A 21240-nucleotide genomic window follows, 5' to 3' on the forward strand; every position below is an offset into this window, starting at 1 on the left:
GACTCAGCTTCGGTCCCACTATCGGACAAAGGTCCCTCAAAGGGGGATGAAACTGACAATGTGTCAGAAACATTTACCTCAATCCGAGCCCAGTTCTGCATGATCAGGCAGCTTGGATCTCCACTCTCACTGAAACCTTGAAGGACAGAAGTAGACGAAATCAGAAAGTAATTGAGAGGCAAAGTGCCTCTGACTAAAAAGGTACAGGGAGCAGAAGAGGCAGCACGAGCGGCCGCGGCGGGAGGCCCACTTACGCTCCTCCACCTCCTGCTTCAGGTACTCCAAGGCGCGGGCGAATGCAGACCGCAGCTCCTCCAGCTCTTTACTGGAGTCTGTGAGAAAGTGCAGAGAGGTTCGGCTCGAGGAAGCCACATGCCACGTCTGGTTTGTTCTTTTCAATCCTACACTGAAGCTCCCTGGCATCATGCTGGGGACACGGAAATAAAGCTGCCAGGCCCTGCCCTCATCATACAGTGGGGGAGGCAGATACAGGAAGACAGCACATCACAGACAGTACGAGGACACAGGTGGCAAGGGCGCCATGTGCGGGACCACAGCAGAGGGGGTCTCCCCGAGCCGGCAGAATGGCTAAAAGCCCCCTGCGTGAGGAAGCAAGCACCAATTAGGGGTGGGGGCGTGTGGTTCTGGTTGCTTTTTTTTTTTTTTTTTTTTTTCTTTTTTGAAGGAGGAGGAGAGAGGAAGGCAGGGGATGCCATGGACGTTCAATGATTTAAAAGGAACACAGCAGTCCCATGTAAAGAACTATTTAGGATACACAGAAGGGAGAGAAGGGAGAAATGAGACTAAAGAAGTTGGCAGGAGCCAGTGTAAACCATAAGGACCATTACTCCTCCCTTTACAATAAACAGCATGATTCGTTACAAACTGAAATAGCTAAAATTTCTGAGGAAAAAAAAAGTTACCAGTGTCACTTGCCCCACCATGAGATATCTGGGCAACTGGGACATCCTACCAAAACACATGTTAAGGAAAAACTCAGTTCTGATAGGAAACACATAAACTTCAGTACCTTGTTTAAAATCGACCCTTCTCCTCAGGTAATCAAGGTACGCCTGCCAAATCTCCACATAATCAGTGGCCTGAATGAAGCCGGCACTCAGAGCTTTCTCGAAGGTCACTGGAGTCGAAGAAAAAGCCAGGATTTGTTGCCAATTCAAAAAGAAGTTATCAAGATGATTAAAAAAACTGCTACTGACTATAAAATTCCATATGGCTTAAACAGTAATAATGGGATGCAACAAAAATGAAATGAGCTAGAGAGAAATGTTCAAAAGAAAGGCAACTACAGTGGTGTACAAACTGTGTTCTAGAAAGGGCACATCCCACAAGGTGCCCTGCATTAAAGTGCCCCAGGTCAAGTAAGTTGGTGAAAAGACCATGACTCCCTGGAAAATCACAATGAATATTAAGACATTAAAAAGTTCTAATAAGTCAAAAAATACAACTACTTCATATCTCCCATTTAGAGCCCTTCTTGTCACTAATACCCAATATCCCAAAGTAACCGCCTGGGGAACGCTGATTTAATAACTTTTGTCACAGCTCAATGTTTCTGACTCGGGACAAAAAGCTTAGAAGTCTTCCCACAAAAACATCCGCACCCGAAATCACTCGATGATCAACTCCATGTCTTTCCATGGCCAAGAGGTACCGACTCCACAGGGCAACTGTCCACGGGCAGTTTCTAACAGCGCGACTGTGTACAGATAAAACCAAATCCTTTACTTTCAGCTGCCGATCCTATGATAAAGAATGCCAGGGTCAGGAGAGAAAATTTTATCGTTAAGACTTCACCATCCATGAGACATTCCCAGCACAACCGGCAAAATACATTTCCTTAATATGACTGGTTTCTTCAACAAAAAAATCACAAGGGGTTTTGCGGGAAAAGAGGAGAGAGGTGGAGAGGGGAACCTACAGATCAAAGAGCTTTAAGAGACATCAGCCAATCCTAATGTATGGATCTTGTTTAGATCCCGATTCAAATCTGTTACACATACACACTGAAATATCTACCATCAAAACGTGATTTCTGGATTTGCTTCAAAATAACATGGAAGGGAGGAAAATAGGTAAGGAACCTAGTAAGATTGTAGATGAAACTAGACTAGTGCCATTAATTAAGTGTTGAAGCTGGGTGATGGTTAACTGCAGTTTCATTTTACTAATCTGTCTACATTTATGTATTTACGTTTTTCCACGATAAGTTAAAAGAAAATTTAATATGTTATAAAGTCCGCAATAGTAAGGCTATGCAAAAATTTTTTTACAGTTATCAGTTTAAAATAACTTAAAACACCAGGAGACTTCCTTAGTGAGTCAAGCAGAGAGAAGCGGCATGCAGCTAACTACTGGCACTCTTTCTGATTTTCTTTAAATGGAACCTAAATTGGTAAAAAATAACGTGAGATTAGAACAGGTAGGTTATCTTACTAGGTACTGACTGTAACGAATCCATAAGTCTGGGACAAGGCAGTTCTCGACCAGAGCGCGCTCAAAGATCAACTGAATGCGGGCGGGGTCTCCAATTTTCATCTCAAAATCGATGTATGCTTGATATTCAGCCAGCCTGGGTGCTTCTGCTTGCAACTGGGGCAAAGGAGAAAGGCAATGAAATTGGAATGAGCTATGTGACACTGTCAGAAAGCACACACAGCTCCGTAGTAAATTTTGGTGAGAACGGCCACACCAAGATAAGAATCACCAATCCCCACTCTCAGAACCTCTGCATATCAGGTCTATAAATTGATGAGCAGAAAGTGAATCCAAAGTGCCTCTTCATGGCAATAGTTACAAAGGCTCCGTAAACCCTTTTTAAACTCCATCCCCAGACCACAGGGAATTTAAATCTCCCATCAATCAGGAACTGAATGAAAGAGAAACATCTTTGCCAACAACCACTGCTAACCATCCTTTCAAAACAGATATCACTTTCTGGGCCTACTGAGTGGGGTAAATGCAACCATACCAGAGTTACTTGGTGCCCTGTGCTATTTCAGGTTCGTCACTCCAAATATCAGCTCCTGCCAGAGTACAGGTATATGCAGGAGATGGAGGAGGCTATGCTCAATGTTTACTGATCCAAAGGCATACAATTAAATTTCTTTTTAAACAAAATCCTCTTATTCAACTTGTTTTCTCCTCAGCCACACTCTGCTAAAGGTCAAAACAAAATTCAACTGCCTGAGGATTTCATGAATGAAGCTTTGTGAAATGCAACTAAATACCAATCGTTTACATGTGAAAAAGGGAGAGGGAGCACATGCAGACCAGAGAGAGAGCACGCATGCTCTGAACTTAGAAAGATGATATTGGAGAGACTCAGTTTCTACTAATAATGACAAAATCAGTTACCCAGACACACTGTGCCACTGAAAATACTAGATTAAATATTTAAAAAAAAAGCTTCTTGCAAATCAACAACAAACTGGCCAAGAAACAAGAAATACTGCAAACAAAATCTAAGTGAAAGTGGTTAAGCTAAGGGAAGGTTAAGCTTTTGCCAGTTTAAGAGATAATATTAAGAATTTGATCTTGGGACCTCCCTGGTGGCACAGTGGTTAAGAATCCGCCTGCCAATACAGGGGACACGGGTTCGAGCCCTGGTCCGGGAAGATCCCACATGCCGTGGAGCAACTAATCCCATGCACCGCAACTACTGAGCCTGAGCTCTAGAGCCCGCAAGCCACAGCTACTGAAGCCTGCACACCTAGAGCCCGTGCTCCGCAACAAGAGAAGCCACCACAATGAGAAGCCCACGCACTGCAAGGAAGAGTAGCCCCCGCTCGCCACAACTAGAGAAAGGCCATGCGCAGCAACAAAGACCCAACACAGCCAAAAATAAAATAAATAAATAAATAAAGTAAAAGAATTTGATCTTTACAACGATCGTAGGAAGCAGCTATCATTTCTGTAAGCATCTTACATTCGAGGCAACTGAGTCACAAGGAGGCTAAGTACTAGCCCAGAGATAAAATTCAGACTTGAGGCAGCCCATCTCTCAGAGCCTGTGTTCTCACTCACCAGGCCGTGAAAGATACCAGAAACAGAGCCAAGAAGCCCAACAAACCTCAAGCAGGATAAATACAAAATAATCCACATCTGGACCCACTGCAGTGAAACTGCCAGACAGCAAACCAAACCAATGAGACCTTAAAAGTGGCCACAGAACAAACAAGGCTTTCCTTCCAAGAAGCAAGAGTCAGACAGCTGACTCAGCAGCACAACAGAAGCCGGAAAAGAAAAAGATATATTTAACTGCCGGGAGAAGAGAACTGCCAGCCTAGAATTCTATATCCTGAGAAATTAACTCTCAAGGAGAGCAAAGTAAGGACCTTTTGAAACAAACAAAAACTGAGAAAATCTGTTACAAGCAAATATCCGGTGCAGGAGATGCTAAAGGGCAGACTTTAAGCAAAAGAAAAGTGATTGCAGGTGAAAGATCTACGACGTGAGAAGAGCGAGCAAAGAAAACGGGAAATGCATGCATAAATGTAAACAAACTGGAACTGCAAAATGCAGCATTAATAACGATGCCTTGTGGGTCAACTAAAAGACAAGAAATACAAGAAAACAAAGCATAAGTCTGAGGGGTGGTAAATGAAGTTAAAAGTATTCTAAGGGCTTCCCTGGTGGCGCAGTGGTTGAGAGTCCGCCTGCCGATGCAGGGGACGCGGGTTCGTGCCCCGGTCCGGGAGGATCCCACATGCCGCGGAGCGGCTGGGCCCATGAGCCATGGCCGCTGAGCCTGCGCGTCCGGAGCCTGTGCTCCGCAACGGGAGAGGCCACAACAGTGAGAGGCCCGCGTAACACATAAAAAAAAAAAAAAAAAAGTATTCTAAGACCAAGAAAGGGGAATAAATGCCATTTACAAATAATATTGTGTGTGTATTGTCAACACATAAAATCTCCCCAAATCTATAAATTATTAAGGATTGAGCAAGTTTGATTAAAAAATTAATATTAAAAAAATTGCATTTTATATACCAGGAACAAACAACTAGAAAAGAAAATCTTTAAAAAGATACCATTTATAATAGCATCAAAAAAACACTTAGAAATACATCTAAAAATGTGTTCAAGACACTGGATAAATTTATAAAACTTTATAGACAAGACTTAAATAGCAGAGGTCTATACCATGTTCACAGATTGGAAGATTCAATATTTAAAAGATATAACTTCTTCCCCAAATTGATCTACAGATTCAATGCAATTCCAATCAAAAATTCAAGGGAATTCCCTGGCGGTCGAGTGGTTAGAACTCCATGCTCTCACTGTCAAGGGCCTGAGTTCGATCCCTGGTCAGGGAACTAAGATCCTGCACGTGGTGCAGTGTAGGAAAAAAAAAAATCAAGTTTTTTTTTTGTTTGTTTGTTTGTTTAATAGAACTTGACAAGCTGATTCTCTATTAATGGAAGTACTAAGAGCTAAAGAACGCCAGGACCCTCTTGAAGGAGAACAACATGGATGGGACTCATGCTACCAAAGATCGAAACTTAATTATAAAACTATCGTCATTATGGCAGTGTAATATAAACCAGTGGGGCAGAACAGAGAGCCCAGAAATAGACCCACACAGAAATGGAAAGCTAATCCATGACAGATGTGGGGCAGCATATGAGTGAGGGTGGATGGAATTATCAAAGTCAGCACTGGAACAATTGTTTCTCCATATGGAAAAACGGAATTGGACCCTGCCTCAGACCATACCCGAAGATCCATTCCAGAAGAAAACCTAAAGATGAACGACAAAATATAAACTTTCAGAAGAAAAACAGAACGAAGTATATTAGTGACCTCGGAGTATGGAGAGATTTATTAAGCACAAACCCTAAGGGAAAGAATGACAAATCCAATTAGATTAAAATTAAGAATTGGTCTTCAGGGCTTCCCTGGTGGCACAGTGGTTGAGAGTCCGTCCGCCTGCCGATGCAGGGGACACGGGTTTGTGCCCCGGCCCGGGAGGATCCCACATGCCGCGTAGCGGCTGGGCCCGTGAGCCATGGCCACTGAGTCTGCGCGTCCAGAGCCTGTGCTCCGCAGCGGGAGAGGCCACAACAGTGAGAGGCCCGCGTACCGCAAAAAAAAAAAAAAAAGGAAAAGACAAGCCACAAACCTGGGAGGAAAAAACTGTAATACATACAACCAAAAGTATGGATTAAGACCCAGGACTCCTACAAATCAATTAGAAAAAAGACAAACCAAAAAAAAAATGAGTCAAAGACTTTAACAGGTACTTCAAAAAAAAATTTTTTTAAGGAAATCTGAATGGCCAATAGGTGTGAAAAGATGCTCAACGTCATTAGTTATGAGGGAAGTGCAAATTAAAACTATAATTTCAGATCCATCAGATTGCCTAAAATTTAAGTATGTCAATACCCCAGGTTGGCAGAACAATGAGAACTCTCAAATACTGCAGGCGGGAGTAGCAACTGATAGCCTGGAAAACAGTTCAGCATCACCCTAGGACCCAGCAATTCCATTCTGACGTAATAGAATGAAACTCTTTTTCATGTGTACCAAGAGATACGTCCAAGAACGGTCAGAGCAGAACTACTCCTCCTAGCAAAACACTGGAAACAACCCAACCACCTAAGAACACAGATAAATAAATTGTTTATACACAGACAACTTCACAGCACTGTAAACAAATGGACTAAAACTATACTTATCAACATGAGTAAAACCCAAAAAACATGTTGAAAGAAAATATACAGCATGATTCCATTATATAGAAGTTCAAAAACAAGCAAAATTAAACCATATATTAAGGATACGTTCATAGGTTGTAAAACTATAAAGAAAAGCAAGGGAATGATTATCACAAAAGTCAGGAAAGTGATTACCTCTCGGGAGAGGGAAGAGGAGGCAATCGGAGAGGGGCACATAGGAGACTTCTAAGGTACTGGCAATGCTCTATTTCTTAACCTGGGTGGTGGGTACATGGATGTTCACTTTATTAAGATGTAAACTGAATGTACACATTTATACACTCTATAGTATATTTCACAATAAAACAAATGTTAAAGATACTGTTTTACTTGCAACTATCAATTAGGGAAAAGTTTGTAGAGAGACGTTTACTGTAAAAGAGACCAACACTTACCAGTGTTTCTTCATAGGGTTTATATTTCTCCAACTGCTGTAGTGCTTTGTTATAGTTCTGAATTACTGACTCTGGTATAGGGTCTTCTGACCATTCTTCATACTCTGCGAACGTTGCCTCCATATCTATTGAGAGATGGATTCAGCCCATGGGTCTTGCCATTGGGTTTTATCAACTCAAACACAGAGTAAACCCTGAGACTCAGGTGCCACTGGCCCCTCCCACATCTGTGGCCACAGGGCTCTTACTGATGGAATCCTGAGCTCTTCTGCTGAGCCCTGACTTGGTCTTAGACTCTGTCTCAAAGCACCATCCTGGGCAGCCCTACCACCTAGTTAATCAATCAGAGTAAATGAAACTAATAGCAACGCTCTAACCACACTTACCTACTGCTCCCTATGTTCTAACACTTCACATCCATTACCTCATTCGATCCTCACCACTCTACAAGGGAGGTTCTACCATGATTCCCACTTTGCAGTTCAGGAAACATAAGCAGAGGGTTACATCAACTGGCCACAGTTAACAGGAGAACAAGGCTTTGAACCCAGGCAGTCTGACTCAAGTTCATGCTCTGCTCACCAAGCTGTACTGCCTCACACTGGTATGTGAGATTAAACATAGAAGCCAGCTCAGCTCTAGCCTTTTCTGCTTGTCACCCAAAGATTCGACTGGAGAGCCACTTCATAATTTGTCAAATCCAATCCAAATAAACCAGGAAGTAAAAAGAAATAACACCTGGGCTCAAGTAAAGTTGGCCAGAGGGGGCTTCCCTGGGGGCGCAGTGGTTGAGAGTCCGCCTGCCGATGCAGGGGACACGGGTTCGTGCCCCGGTCCGGGAAGATCCCACATGCCGCGGAGCGGCTGGGCCCGTGAGCCATGGCCGCTGAGCCTGCGCGTCCGGAGCCTGTGCTCCGCAATGGGAGAGGCCACAGCAGTGAGAGGCCCGCGTACCGCAAAGAAAAAAAAAAAAAAAAAGTTGGCCAGAGGTTCTGAGGGTGTGCAACGCATAACCACACCTGGGGAACAAACAAGATGGCAGCACCCAATTCTTCCCATGCTCGGAAGTCCTCCCGGCGCTGCTCATGTTCAAGCTCAAAGGCTTGGCTTACCAAAATACGTTCACACAAAAGGAGACTCCTTCCCAAGTCCCAAGAAATTCAGACAGGAACACTTCCAATCGGCTGCGCTCCTGGGCCACCAGCTCACCTCCACAGGAAGAGGATATCAGCCCACCTACAAGCCCCACACTGTTATGGAGGTTACTTCTGAAGAGAAAATGCTCATAATGGAGCTCTTACTCAATAAAGTTCCCCCAGAAAACACAGGGAGTCAGTTTCCCTATTCCTTTCAGAGACCCTTTCTCTGCCTCCCTGACAATGTCTTAATACAGGAAACTAGGGGTCAGGAAGTCTGCTTCTAGTCCTGCCCCTGACCCTCGTAACCCACTTGAGCATGAACAATTCAAGATATGTTTTTCCCCAGGGCCCTGTCCACAGTGATACTGTCCAATGAGAATACGAACACCAGCCACGTTCGCCTCACGAGATGCTGGGAAAGGCCTAATCACGTGACATGCTCCAAAGCATTCTAAGAACGACGAAGGACTGGCTGTGGATGGGTCACTTTCTCTTACCGTAGAGTGGGATCGCCAACTGTCGCCGGAAGAGACTGTGGACTTTCTCCAGCTGTGAATCAAAGGTTTGTTCCCGGTCAAAAGGGGAAAGGAAGCCAGCTATGGGCTAAAGAAGCAAATTCGTAGTAAATGACAAACTCTGGTTCTTCCTACTTCAAAAAATATTTCAGCACATCTTTAGTTCACACTAAAAAAATTCATAGGACCTCTCATACACGAGGTATTGTGCCAAATGCTGCACGAGGCTCAAAAATGAATGTTTTCCCTAGCAAGTGTTTATGAGGGGAGAGCAAGAAGGAATCCAAGAATGCGAGGGAAGAGATATGGGAACATATGTATATGTATAACTGATTCACTTTGTTATACAGCAGAAACTAGCACACCACTGTAAAGAAATTATACCCCAATAAAGATGTTAAAAAAAAAAAAAGGAAAAGAAATGTACCCAAACGACTACAACAAGATACAGCATAAGCATCACAAAAGCGAAGCGTCACAAGCATCCAAGGATGGCGGCTCGCTTCAAGCTGGTTTCCAGGGCTGAGTTTGTCATTATGAAGGGAGGGAATCAAGGGAAGGCTCCTGGAGGAGCTGGCACCAGGGATGCTCCTACAGGCTCTCCGGAGCTGGCGAGAGAGGAGAACAGACTCCCAGATGAAGGGAGGTCAAGAGTACAAGTACAGTGGCCGGAAAGTGCATGAACACCGAGGGGGAGCGTGGGAGCAGACTCCATGTGGGGTCACGACTGACACTCGAGACAGCCGCACATGTCAGCCAGAGGCTCAGTCCCAACGCCTTAGTCCAGGGAAGGGGAGAGCACCACCGCACATTTCTCAACAGGGACACAATCAAGACGGGACTGGGCTACTTGAACCACAGTGATCTAACTTAAGGACAGGGCTCCACAGTGTACCAACAACTTTGTGGTCACACACAGAGTGGAAAAGAGACACTAGGGAGGGGACTGTAAAATTCTATAAATCATAGTCTAGTCTAAAAAACGCAATTATGATGGGATCAAATCTCTCAGTTACTATGGGACATGATGTATATATACATATATATGTACACATACATATGTATACACACACACATATAAAATCTTTTTTTTGGAATGACTTCGCTATCCTTGTACTCTCACCTGAAACCAGTAACTAAAACAGGAGTATGTTTAAATATCAGGAAAAAATCGTAGGGTCATCTGTTTTTTAGTCAAAGAAGACATTCTTGCTACTCCACAAAGACTCGTGATTTTATTTACTGCCCACCCACTAAGTGACAGGCAAAGACCGTTTTGTTAACTATGCTTCTCCAAGACCACTTACGAGGACAGCCCTGGGTGGCCAAGGCAAGCACTGGTCACTCACCCGGGCAGCTTCCACGATGGCACTTTCAAACTCCCGATAAGCCTCCCAGATGGCGAGTCCCTTGGTCATGTGTAACCCGACGGACGAGAGGGCCCTTTCAAACACAGAGCGGACTTTCTCAAGGCCACCTTTCTGACCAATCCCGCCGACTGAGTACTGGCCGTACTCTAGCCAAATGCTAGGACCTAAAAATGAGAAGTGTTCTATGAGCTCAGGATACGAAATGCCCAAACATCAAAACTTTTGTTCTGATGAACAGAAGAAATAAGCCCACCAAAAAAGTACTCATTCATGGAGAAAGGGAAGAGCATCACCAACAAGTATCCCAGGTTCCCTGTACCAACACTGCAGCCCAAAAAGAAAGTCTATCTTAATGGCCCTACTAGGTATAACCATTGAGATCTGACTCCATAAACAGTACATGCCAAGTGGTAATATGTAATACGACTGATTATAGAGCTCATTTGTTAAAATTGAAGAAATCCAGTAAAGATTTAAATGAAAATAGTTACAAATCTGAGTGACTTTTCAGAAAGACTGCAAAGCCTAGAATTTTTCAACTTTTAAATCTTGATTCATTTTTAAACCTTCTGATCAAAGTGAAAAACAAAATTAAAAGCACCAATCCTGTTACTAGAGATTTTAAATCTCTAAAACACAACAAAAAAGACCTGGCTACCTTGTTTCTTTCACTTTTTAAACTTTCTATATATCCACTCCTGCAGCATTAAGACCAATGAATTAAACTCTTTATGAATGCATCGATTCTTACTGTACGTGTTGTGCCTATCAAGTCACTTTTCAGAGATCTGAAAATAATTTTTGATGCTCATACACTAACCTTGTAAAATAAAAATACTAAAAAGATAAAGCCAACATGAGAATTACTGTGTGTTTTCCTTAGGCTTGCTTTCTCAATGAAATAAGTCATTTCTAAAAACTTAGCTAAGGTTTGTGAGCTACTCTGTTTTTGCTCACCAGTACAGAGCTGCCATATGGGCTGCAAAATGAAAATGGAAATGAACTAGCTCTTGGAGCTGAAGCCCTTAGTGAGGGTTAGTCTAGTTTACAGAGGGTCTATGCTTCTCACTAGGCGAAATGCCCACAGAGGGAGTGAGGAAAATCAGATAGGAAAAAGGATATTTAATTAAAAATGGGAAACATTTTAAAATAATTTTTAAGAACACTCTGTCCATAGCATTGTGTGATACAGTCCTCGATGTATGTAGAGAAAATATTTAGAGACTTATACTATCAAACGGGATTTTTGTTTTCTTTTTTTTGCGATACGTGGGCCTCTCGCTGCTGTGGCCTCTCCCGTTGCGGAGCACAGGCTCCCGACATGCAGGCTCCGCGGCAATGTGGGATCCTCCTGGACCGGGGCACGAACCCGCGTCCCCTGCATCGGCAGGTGGACTCTCAACCACTGCGCCACCAGGGAAGCCCCCATCAAACGGGATTTTAAGGGAGGGAAGGCATCCACACTTCACTTTCACTGGTAAAATGTCAAGACCAGCAGACAAGGGATCTCCAGGGTAATGGAAGATTCTGCATCTCGATGCAGTGGTGGGATAAAATATCACATTGTGTGTATACAATGTGTGTATACACACACATTGTACCAAGGTCCATTTCCCGGTGTTGAGTTTGTACTATATTCATAAGATATTGGGGGAAACCGGATTAAGCAAGTACATAGGACTTCTCTGTACTATCTTTGCAATTTCCTATAAATCTATAAAAATGTCAAAATTAAATGTTTAAGTTTTTTAGTACTGGAAAAAAAAAAAAGCCTTCTGTCCAAAGCGTCTAAAAATCCAATCAATGTGTAAAAGGTAACCTTTAGTCATCTGGAAATACCAGGTAAGTTCTCCCTGCCAGATAAATGGTGGGGGTGAGTATATTCACCTCCTTCCTTCAAATATTTCTTCTACTTGTATTTTAAAACCTAAAGCCTCAATTGAAAACCACAAACAATGATAATAATAAATGAACTCCAATCTTTCCAATCACTGGACGAATGCTCTTTACTGGGTAGCAACACCTCACAGTACAATCCACGGAGGCAGAGAGTGATGCTAGATGAGCCCACCTGACACCCTCAGAAGAGCCCGCAGGGAACTTACAGATGTAATCCTTCACCGCTTTCTCGAAGAGGTCGTACACATGTTCTCTGTCCAGGCCGTCCAGGGCCATGCTGATCTCGTCATGCAGCCACTCCAGCCAGAGCTCTACAAGACACCAGGGTCCCCTGCGTTACCGCCCCCAGCACCAAAGGGCGGGCTGAAAGCAGGGACTGCACCGTGAGGCATCAGCACGAGTGCGGTTCATCCACCTTATACAACCTGGCCCAGTTCACAGAAATTCAATTCTTAAAACCTGCACCAAGCACATAGAAGGCTTATGCTTCCAAAGAAGATCGATCACTAAAGTCATAATATCCCTAGAGTGGCTGGGCATTTTATATTTTGAGAAGCACTGATGTATTTTCTCATTCAATCTTTGTCAAAAACCTATGAGGTAGGTGACAGGGACATTAATAACAATGGCATCTATCTAAGCATTTACAACATGCCAAGCATGTGTTAATAAATGTTGTGCACAGAATGCCTCTTCCAATCAATGTACTACAAGGCAGAAACTACTGTTATCCCCATTTTACTGCTGGTAAGACTGAGTCTTAATAAATTTGTTTATTCATTTATTTATTTTTGGTTGCACTGGGTCTTCGTGCTGAGCGCAGGCCCTCTCTGGTGGCGGTGAGCGGGGGCCACGCTTTGCCGCAGCGCACAGCCCCTCACTGTGGTGGCCTCTCCCATTGCGGAGCACAGGCTCTAGGCACGCAGGCTTCAGTAGCTGTGGCTCGCGGGCTCTAGAGCGCCGGCTCAGCAGCTGTGGCGCACGGGCTTAGTTGCTCCGTGGCATGTGGGATCCTCCCGGACCAGGGCTTGAACCTGCATCCCCTGCGCTGGCAGGCGGACTCCTAACCACTGCGCCACCAGGGAATTCCAAAACTGAGTCTTAGAATGTTTATATAATTTGTTTAAGGTCACACAGCTAGAAAGACATATAGCCAGGCAATCTGATTTCAGCTTCTATGCTCTGCAGTTATGCTTTGTGGGAGGGAGAAGGGGACAGAACTGGATCTAGGACCTGTGTTTTCCAACTTCTCCCTAAAAGATCAATTATGTATATTCACGGAGATTTAACTACAAAGATGCTCAGTATAATTATGTTTCAAATAAGCAGAAGTAACCTAAATGCCCAACTACTGTGGAACAAATAAGGTATGAAACATTTAAATTAAAAATTATTTATGAAAGTTTAGTTATAATACATTTACAGTTATGTTTCTGAGAATGGATTAAATACACAAATACTAGAACAGGAAACAGAAAGGAAACGGGGGAAAAGTTTAATTACATAGAAATATTTTATGATAAAGTTAGGATAAAGAAATTAGGATTCAAAACATGAGTCAGTATCGCATGACCACAAGTTATGTTTAGCAAAAACTAGAAGAGGATAAACTAAAAATTGCTGACTTTGGATGATGGGTTTTCTTCTTTCCACTATATTTATATGTTCCAAATTTTCTATAAGGAGCATGTCCCACTTTCAGCACTGAAAAAAAAGGACACTCTTCAATTCTCTGTGTTTATAAAAGCAGCCCAACTGTGGAAGCCTTACCTTCGGTCAAAGGAAAGATCTCGCTCATCTTCTGGCGGGCCATCCTCACTTTGGTAAGCTCCCCTTCCAACCGAAGCAGCCGGATCAGGTCCACGTGGCAGTTGTAATCATAGACGTTGATAGACAGCTAGAAGAAAAAGGAACAGAAGTTGAAATTTAGAATGCCATCATCAAAATAACTCAGCTTTGGGCTTCCCTGGTGGCACAGTGGTTGAGAGTCCGCCTGCCGATGCAGGGGACACGGGTTTGTGCCCCGGTCCGGGAGGATCCCACATGCCTCGGAGCGGCTGGGCCCGTGAGCCATGGCCGCTGAGCCTGCGTGTCCGGAGCCTGTGCTCCGCAATGGGAGAAGCCACAGCAGTGAGAGGCCCGCATACCGCCAAAAAAAAAACACTCAGCTTTTTTCACCATTGGTGACGACACATGTCTGCCACAAGCACAAAATATGTGCAATGTGGGAGAGCCACGAAAAGAGCAAGGCAACGTTTACCTTCAGGAAGAGGGAGAAAAATCCACAAGAGCTTTTTATAATAAACTTAACACTCTCAATTCCTGTCAGAACACTTGTGGGTTCTCTCTGAAATACAGAAAACATTCTAATGAAGCAAATAAATAAACAAAAAGTATGACCTGAGGCAAGTTATTAACTCTTCTAAGCCTCCATTCCCTCATCTGTAAAATGGGATACACCACTAGGTTCTAGCTCGTAAGGTTCTTGAGAGGTTTTTTTTTTTAATAGATCTTTATTGGAGTATAATTGCTTCACAATACTGTTAGTTTCTGTTGTACAACAAAGTGAATCAGCCGTAGGCATACACGTGTCCCCATATCCCCTCCCTCCTACCCTTGTTATCCCACTGAAAGGTAATTTAGTATCACGCTGTAACACGTGCCAGGTACATCAGTAAGAGCTCTTTTCTTTTACTAAACAAACAAACAAATGAAAATCCCTACCAGGAGAAACAAGAATGGCAACAGACTGATGAAGCTGAGTGATAGGTACAAAAACGTTTATATTTCAAGTTAAAAGTTCATAAATTAAGATAACTGCTTCCAAAGCTATCATACATCTGAGGCAAAGGAAAACTAAAAGAACTTGTCACTAGCAGACTTACTCTTAAAGAATAGCTAAAGGAATTTCTTCAAACAGAAAGCAAATGATAAGAGAAATCCTGGAGCATCAGGAAGGAAGAAAGAGCAGAAATATGGCTAAATACAATAGATGATCCTTCTCTTCATGAGTCTTCTAAATCGTATGATAATGGAAATAAAAATTTTAAGGCTATCTGATACCCAAAACAATAACATTTCAAAGGAGGAATGGTAAAGGGACCTAAATAGGAAGATTTCCACACTTCACTCAGGGGTAAAACATAGATACCATGTAAGTCAGATATACTGAAATACCCAAAGCAACCACTGAGAAACTATATAAAGCAATACTCTAAAAATCACTATAAATAAATCAAGCTGGGATACTAAAGAATGTTCAAATAACCCATACGAAGGCAAGAAAAGAGAAACAGGAGAACAAGCAACACAGGAAACAAACAGAAAATTTTTAAATGTCAGGCTTTAGACCTAGCATATCAATAATTACCTTCAAAGTATATGATCTAAACATACTAATTAAAAGACAGAGAATGGCAGAGTGGATAAAAACACAACTCACCTCTATGCTGATTACAAGAAACTCACTTCAAACTCAAGGATGTAGGTAGGTTCAAAGTAAAAGGATGGGGAAAGATACAGCATCAAACATTAAACAAAAAGAAGCAAAAAGTGACTATACCAATATCACATCAAGTAGACTTTACAGCAAAGAAAAGTATCAGAGATAAAATGGGACATTACATAATGATAAAAGGATCAGCCCACCTGGAAGACAAAACAATCCTAAAAGTGCATGCACCAAACAACAGAACCTCAAAATAGATGAAGCAAAAACTGATAGAGCTAAAAGAAGAAACAGACACAACCACAACTATATTGGGGATTTCAACATCCCCCAACTTCAGCAACTAAAAGAATTACCAAACAGATAATCAGCAAGAATATAAAAGAACTCAACAACACCATTAACCAACATGATCTAATTGCTATATATAGAACACTCTACCCAACAATAACAGAATAACACATTTTTCTCAAGTGCCCAAGGAACATTCACTGAGACCACATCCTGGGCCATAAAACAAACCTCAACAAATTTTTAAAAACTTAAATCATACAGAGTATGTTTTCCGATAACAACAATCAATTACTGTAGGAATATCTCTAAATGCTTGAAAATTAAGAAATACACTTCTAAATAATCTATGTGTCAAAGAGGAAATCTCAAAGAAAATTTAAAATACACAGAACTCAATGAAAATGCAAACACAGCAAATTAAAATAAGTGGACTGCAGCTAGCACAGAGTGGACAGGAAAACTTACAGAACTAAATTCAATGTACAAAAAGAATGATACACCATGACTAAGTGGGAGTTATTCCAGGTACGCAAGGCTAGCTCAGTCTTTGAAAAGCAATCACTGTAGTCCACTATATATCAAACTAAGAACAAAAATCATGGTATCAATTGATACAGAAAATGCATTTGACAAAATCCAACAACCATTCACGATAAAAACACTCAGGGGCTTCCCTGGTGGCGCAGTGGTTGAGAGTCCGCCTGCCGATGCAGGGGACACAGGTTCGTGCCCCAGTCCGGGAAGATCCCACATGCCGCAGAGCAGCTGGGCCCGTGAGCCATGGCCTCTGAGCCTGCGCGTCCGGAGCCTGTGCTCCGTAACGGGAGAGGCCACAATAGGCCCGCGTACCACAAAAAAAAAAAAAAAAAAAAAAACACTCAGAAAGTTAGGACTTTATCAAAATTAAAACTTTTTGCTCTGTAAAAGACTCTGTTAAAAGAGGATGCAAAGACAAGCTACAGACTGGAAAAAAAATTTACAAACCACATATCTGACAAAGGACTAATAATATCTAAAAGATATAACTCAACAGTAAGAAACAAACAATCCAAATAAAATAAAAAGTAGGCAAAAGACATGAACCAACATGTACTGGGTTGGCCAAAAAGGTCTCTTGGGTTTTTCCGTAAGATGTTACAGAAAAACTCGAATGAACTTTTTGGCCAACGCAATATATCCAGAGGACACAGATGGCAAGTGAGTGCACATGAATAACGGTCAGGGAAATACAAACTAACACCACAATGAGCTATCCTTACACACCTATCAGAACGGCCAAAAGGAAAAACTGACACCAACAAATGCCAGAGAAGATGCAAAAAAACTGGATCACTCATACATTGCTGATGAGAATATAAAATGGGTACAGCAACCCAGGAAACTGTTTTCGGCAGTTTCCCATAGAATTCAACACACAAGTACCGTATCAACCAGCAACTGCACCCTTGGGTGTTTTTCCAGAGAAATAAAACCTATGTTCACACAAACATCTGTACAGGAATGTGCGTAACAGCTGTATTCCTAACAGCTAAATCTGGAAAGAACCCAGAAGTCCTTCAATGGGTGAATGGGTAAACGAACCATGGAACACGCACGCCACAGAATACTACTCAGCCATAAAAAGGAACAAATAAACACACAACTCAGATGAATCTTGAAGGAATTATGCTGAGTGAAAAAAGGTCATCCCCAAAGGTTACATACTATATGATTCCATTTACATAACATTATTGAAATGATAAAACTGTAGAAATGGAGATCAGATTAGCGGGTGCTAGAGGTCAGGAACTGTGGCTCTATCAGGGCAGCAGGAGAGATCCTGAGGTGACAGATCCAATTTGTGTGCTGACTTTGTCAACGTCAATACGGGGGTTGTGAGACTGTACTATAGTTTTACAAAAGGTCACCAGTGGGGGAAACTGGGTAAAGGGTACACAGGATCTCTCTGTATTATTTCCTGCAACTGGAGGGAAACCTACAATTACCTCAAAATGAAAAGTTTAATTTTTTAAAAAAGCTTTCAGGGACTTCCCTGGTGGTGCAGTGGTTAAGAATCCGCCTGCCAATGCAGGGGACACAGGTTCGAGCCTTGGTCCGGGAAGATCCCACATGCCGCGGAGCAACCAAGCCCATGCGCCACAACTACTGAGCCTGAGCTCTAGGGCCCATGAGCCACAACTACTGAAGCCCATGCGCCAGGAGCCCATGCTCCGCAACAAGAGAAGCCACCACAATGAGAAGCCCGTGTGCCGCAAGGAAGAGTAGCCCCCTCTTGCCACAACTAGCGAGAGCCTCCGCGCAGCAACGAAAACCCAACACAGCCAAAAATAAATCTTTAAAAAAAAAAAAAAAAAAGCTTTCAAACAAGTTGGGGTATGGGGTTACATTAAGTCTATACACCATGACTAGACTAGTATCTACTCTTCCAACGTCTGCCACATTTCAGCAATAAATATTTCCCTCTCCAGAGATGACAGATGACCTATAATTCATTCGACTAACACTGCCATTTGACAATATACTCTTAGTAATCTAGACCCTAGTTATTGCATTAAACCGCACACAGGAGGAGCTGTCTCAGCAGGTAGCAAGTCTCAGCAGTAATGAGTTAGACCACGGAATTGACACGGGACAGACAAACTGACCAACAGAACACTAGAAAGCGCCCAGAAACAGACCCACGCAACCAGAAAGTATATCACAGAGGGACACTGGGTGTATCCACTAAAATGAATTCATGACCCATGACCATGGCCCCAGTTTGAAAAATACTGACTTAGAGAAACTCTTACACGGTTTGAGACTAGCACAGTTTAACAGTAACAATGTTCCTTGTAGCTTGTTTGTAATAGGAAAAAAAAAAACTGTAAGCAATTCAATGCCAGAACAACCAATAAGCTGTAGGCTACTCACACCCTGGTGTACTGAACACACAGCAGTCAAAATGGATAACCTGCAACTGCAAGAACACGGCTGAATCTTAGAAACACACTGCTGAGTGGAAAGCAGTCCCGGACGATTACATATTGCATGATACACTTTTTTAAAAGCTCAAAAACAAACAAAAGTGGACAATATATGCTTAGGAATGCTTACTTAGAGGATAAAACTATACATGTTTTAAATGAGAAGGAAGCACTCAAGATTCAAAATAGCAGTTACCTGGGTTTGAGGGGATGGGGTCAAGGCAGGGCACTGGCACCGGGGAGAAGCCGCTGGGACAGGCAGCAGTACTGATGAAGTCCCCACTCTTAGAGCAAGGGGCATAGCAAGGGTGCTCATCTCATTACCATCCTTTACAACTTACAGATGTGAACTGCTTTGTACGGATCAAATTACACACAAGTAGGTAATAAAGAAGAATCAATATCAGGTAAGCCCATGACCTATAATTAAAAAAAATCTTTTAGCAATGTTCTCCTGCTCATGATTTATAAAACTTGACAGGCTGAACCCACCCCATGATTACGTGATAGGCTGTAAAAGGACAGGACGAGGTCAGGACACAAGTGTTCTAACGTCCACGGGTTCTGTTTCCCCGTCTGTACCGGGAGGCACTGGAGTACACCTCTGCATCTCAAGTGGACTGCCATGATGCACTGACGTCTCAAAATTGGCTGTCAAGTGTGTCACGCAAGTAACCACAGTGAAAGGACTGAAGATCACGGAAGATGTACTCTCCTCACGAAGGAGCAGACGCAGTTCTCCCTGTCACCCCATCACTCGCAACTCACCTGGGTCTGAATGTGTTTTCTGAGCGTGAAGGGGGGTGGGCAAGTCCTGCCTAGCCAGCCTGAGTAATGTCTATGCAAGCGGCCCTCCCGTGAACACCAGAGGGAGGTCAGAAGAGAAACGTACAAAACTCAATGAAGTAAAGGAACTGTCTCTAGGATGGTTTTTGATCTACATTTCTGATTTTTAGGCCCAAATAATGAAGATACTATATATGGAGATGCGCTCTGAGAGCACGTACATTAAATGCACACTGACATGCATTTAAGAGACCTTCCAGAGTGTTCAACCAGCACTGACAAATGAGCACATGTGCCGGTCTAGTCTGGTCTCAGAACACTGTTAACGACAAAGGATGCTTTAAAGAAAGAGAAGGCTTAGCCAACGTGCAAGTGCTCTGCAAACTAAATTTCCTAACTCCCTAACAGCACAACCTGGCCCTGGACTGGGGGCGGAGAGGTGACAGAGAGGCCTGGTGGAGAGGACACTTAGCTGCAATCACAGGAAAGGAGGGGGGGGGAAGGAGAAGGGAGCAGGTCCCATCACTGCATCTACTACTGTGTGTCAAACTGTGCCTGGAGCTTTACACACCTCTTGTCACTTTAGCTCCACAACAGCCCTGTGAGGGAGGCACTACTACAACCCTCCTTTACCAATTGGCACAGCAGGCTCAGAGCGCTGACATGACCTGTTAGACACCATGAGGTGCCACTTTTAGTTTCAGGCCAAAAACACAAATGGTGGGAAATCTCCGCTTTTGTTACATGGACAGATACTACTAACTGCGAGCTTTCATAAACACACTCAGGGCGAGAACTGGAATTTGCAAATACGCCAAGGCCGAGGGTTTCACAGCCCTCTCTGGAAGTTACCGGCCATCATGCTCCACCAGGAGAGTCGTTACAGCAGGAACTAGAGGCTGTGGGATTAGGAGGAGGTGGGAGGGAGTTTTGGAAAAATTGGAAAAGTCCATTTCTAGACCCTCCGGAAAAGAGGATAAAGCCAGAGGCTCTTCGATTCACCATCACCTGCCAGATCCCATCCTGTGTGGTCACGTTTGGTGGCCTGAGGCAGGGCTGGCAACTGCACAATACCAGTAGGCCGGTGGCCTCTGCCCTGACCCACCCTCCTCTCTAGTAAGCTGGGTACCCTCACCTCATCAAGGACTTAATCGCTCTGCTTCCAAGCCTCCCCTTCCCCTAAAAAGGTAATCCTCTTTCCCCTACCGAGTAAGCTAATAGCTCATTGAAAGGCCCAAGGCCAGAAGAACAGATTTCCACCAGGACAGGGACACAGTCCGCCTGGCACCTCGTATTACACTGCTGAATGAATAAAAGACTGAATGGACTTCGGCGTGCTTATTTATAAAAAGCAGAAATGGTAACCACCTGCCTACCCCCAGCTGGTTCAGATGCAATGACAAGCGGGACAGTATACCAAAAGATAATATAACTGTTTCACAACTTAACAAAAACATCACCTCGAGGGAGGACGTTATAAGGAATCTCACACCCAGCAAAGTGAGAAACCCAGGCTAACAACCTCACATCACTAAGTAATTTCATAGCCAGTGTGGCATTCAGTCCACAGACAACCCTGAAAAATTCAAAACCCCTTACGAGTGACTAAGCAAATCATTTCATCATTCCTTCTGTGCCTCAGTTTCCTCATCTGTAAAATGAGAATGTGCTCCATCTGTTTGCCCCTCCAAATC

General features: G+C 43.2%; 1 protein-coding gene across 7 annotated transcripts in view; it reads right to left on the reverse strand.

Annotated features, from left to right (window-relative positions):
* SART3 (spliceosome associated factor 3, U4/U6 recycling protein) overlaps positions 1-21240 on the reverse strand; it is a 65816-nt gene that overhangs the window by 11215 nt on the left and 33361 nt on the right. For 3 of the 7 annotated variants that reach the window (XM_032603421.1, XM_032603422.1, XM_032603420.1), the window contains 10 exons: positions 13823-13949; positions 12259-12363; positions 10133-10317; positions 8766-8817; positions 7130-7254; positions 2455-2610; positions 1623-1761; positions 1031-1138; positions 255-332; positions 78-136 (listed from right to left, as the gene is read on the reverse strand). In XM_032603421.1, the coding sequence (XP_032459312.1) occupies positions 78-136; positions 255-332; positions 1031-1138; positions 1623-1761; positions 2455-2610; positions 7130-7254; positions 8766-8817; positions 10133-10317; positions 12259-12363; positions 13823-13949 (1134 nt within the window). Of the gene's footprint in view, positions 1-77; positions 137-254; positions 333-1030; positions 1139-1622; positions 1762-2454; positions 2611-7129; positions 7255-8765; positions 8872-10132; positions 10318-12258; positions 12364-13822; positions 13950-15494; positions 15514-21240 lie in introns of those variants that run through there. The other 4 variants (XM_032603416.1, XM_032603418.1, XM_032603419.1 and 1 more) reach the window with 2 other exon arrangements.

Source organism: Phocoena sinus, chromosome 14 (genome assembly GCF_008692025.1).
Source record: "Phocoena sinus isolate mPhoSin1 chromosome 14, mPhoSin1.pri, whole genome shotgun sequence".
Taxonomy (NCBI): domain Eukaryota; kingdom Metazoa; phylum Chordata; class Mammalia; order Artiodactyla; family Phocoenidae; genus Phocoena; species Phocoena sinus.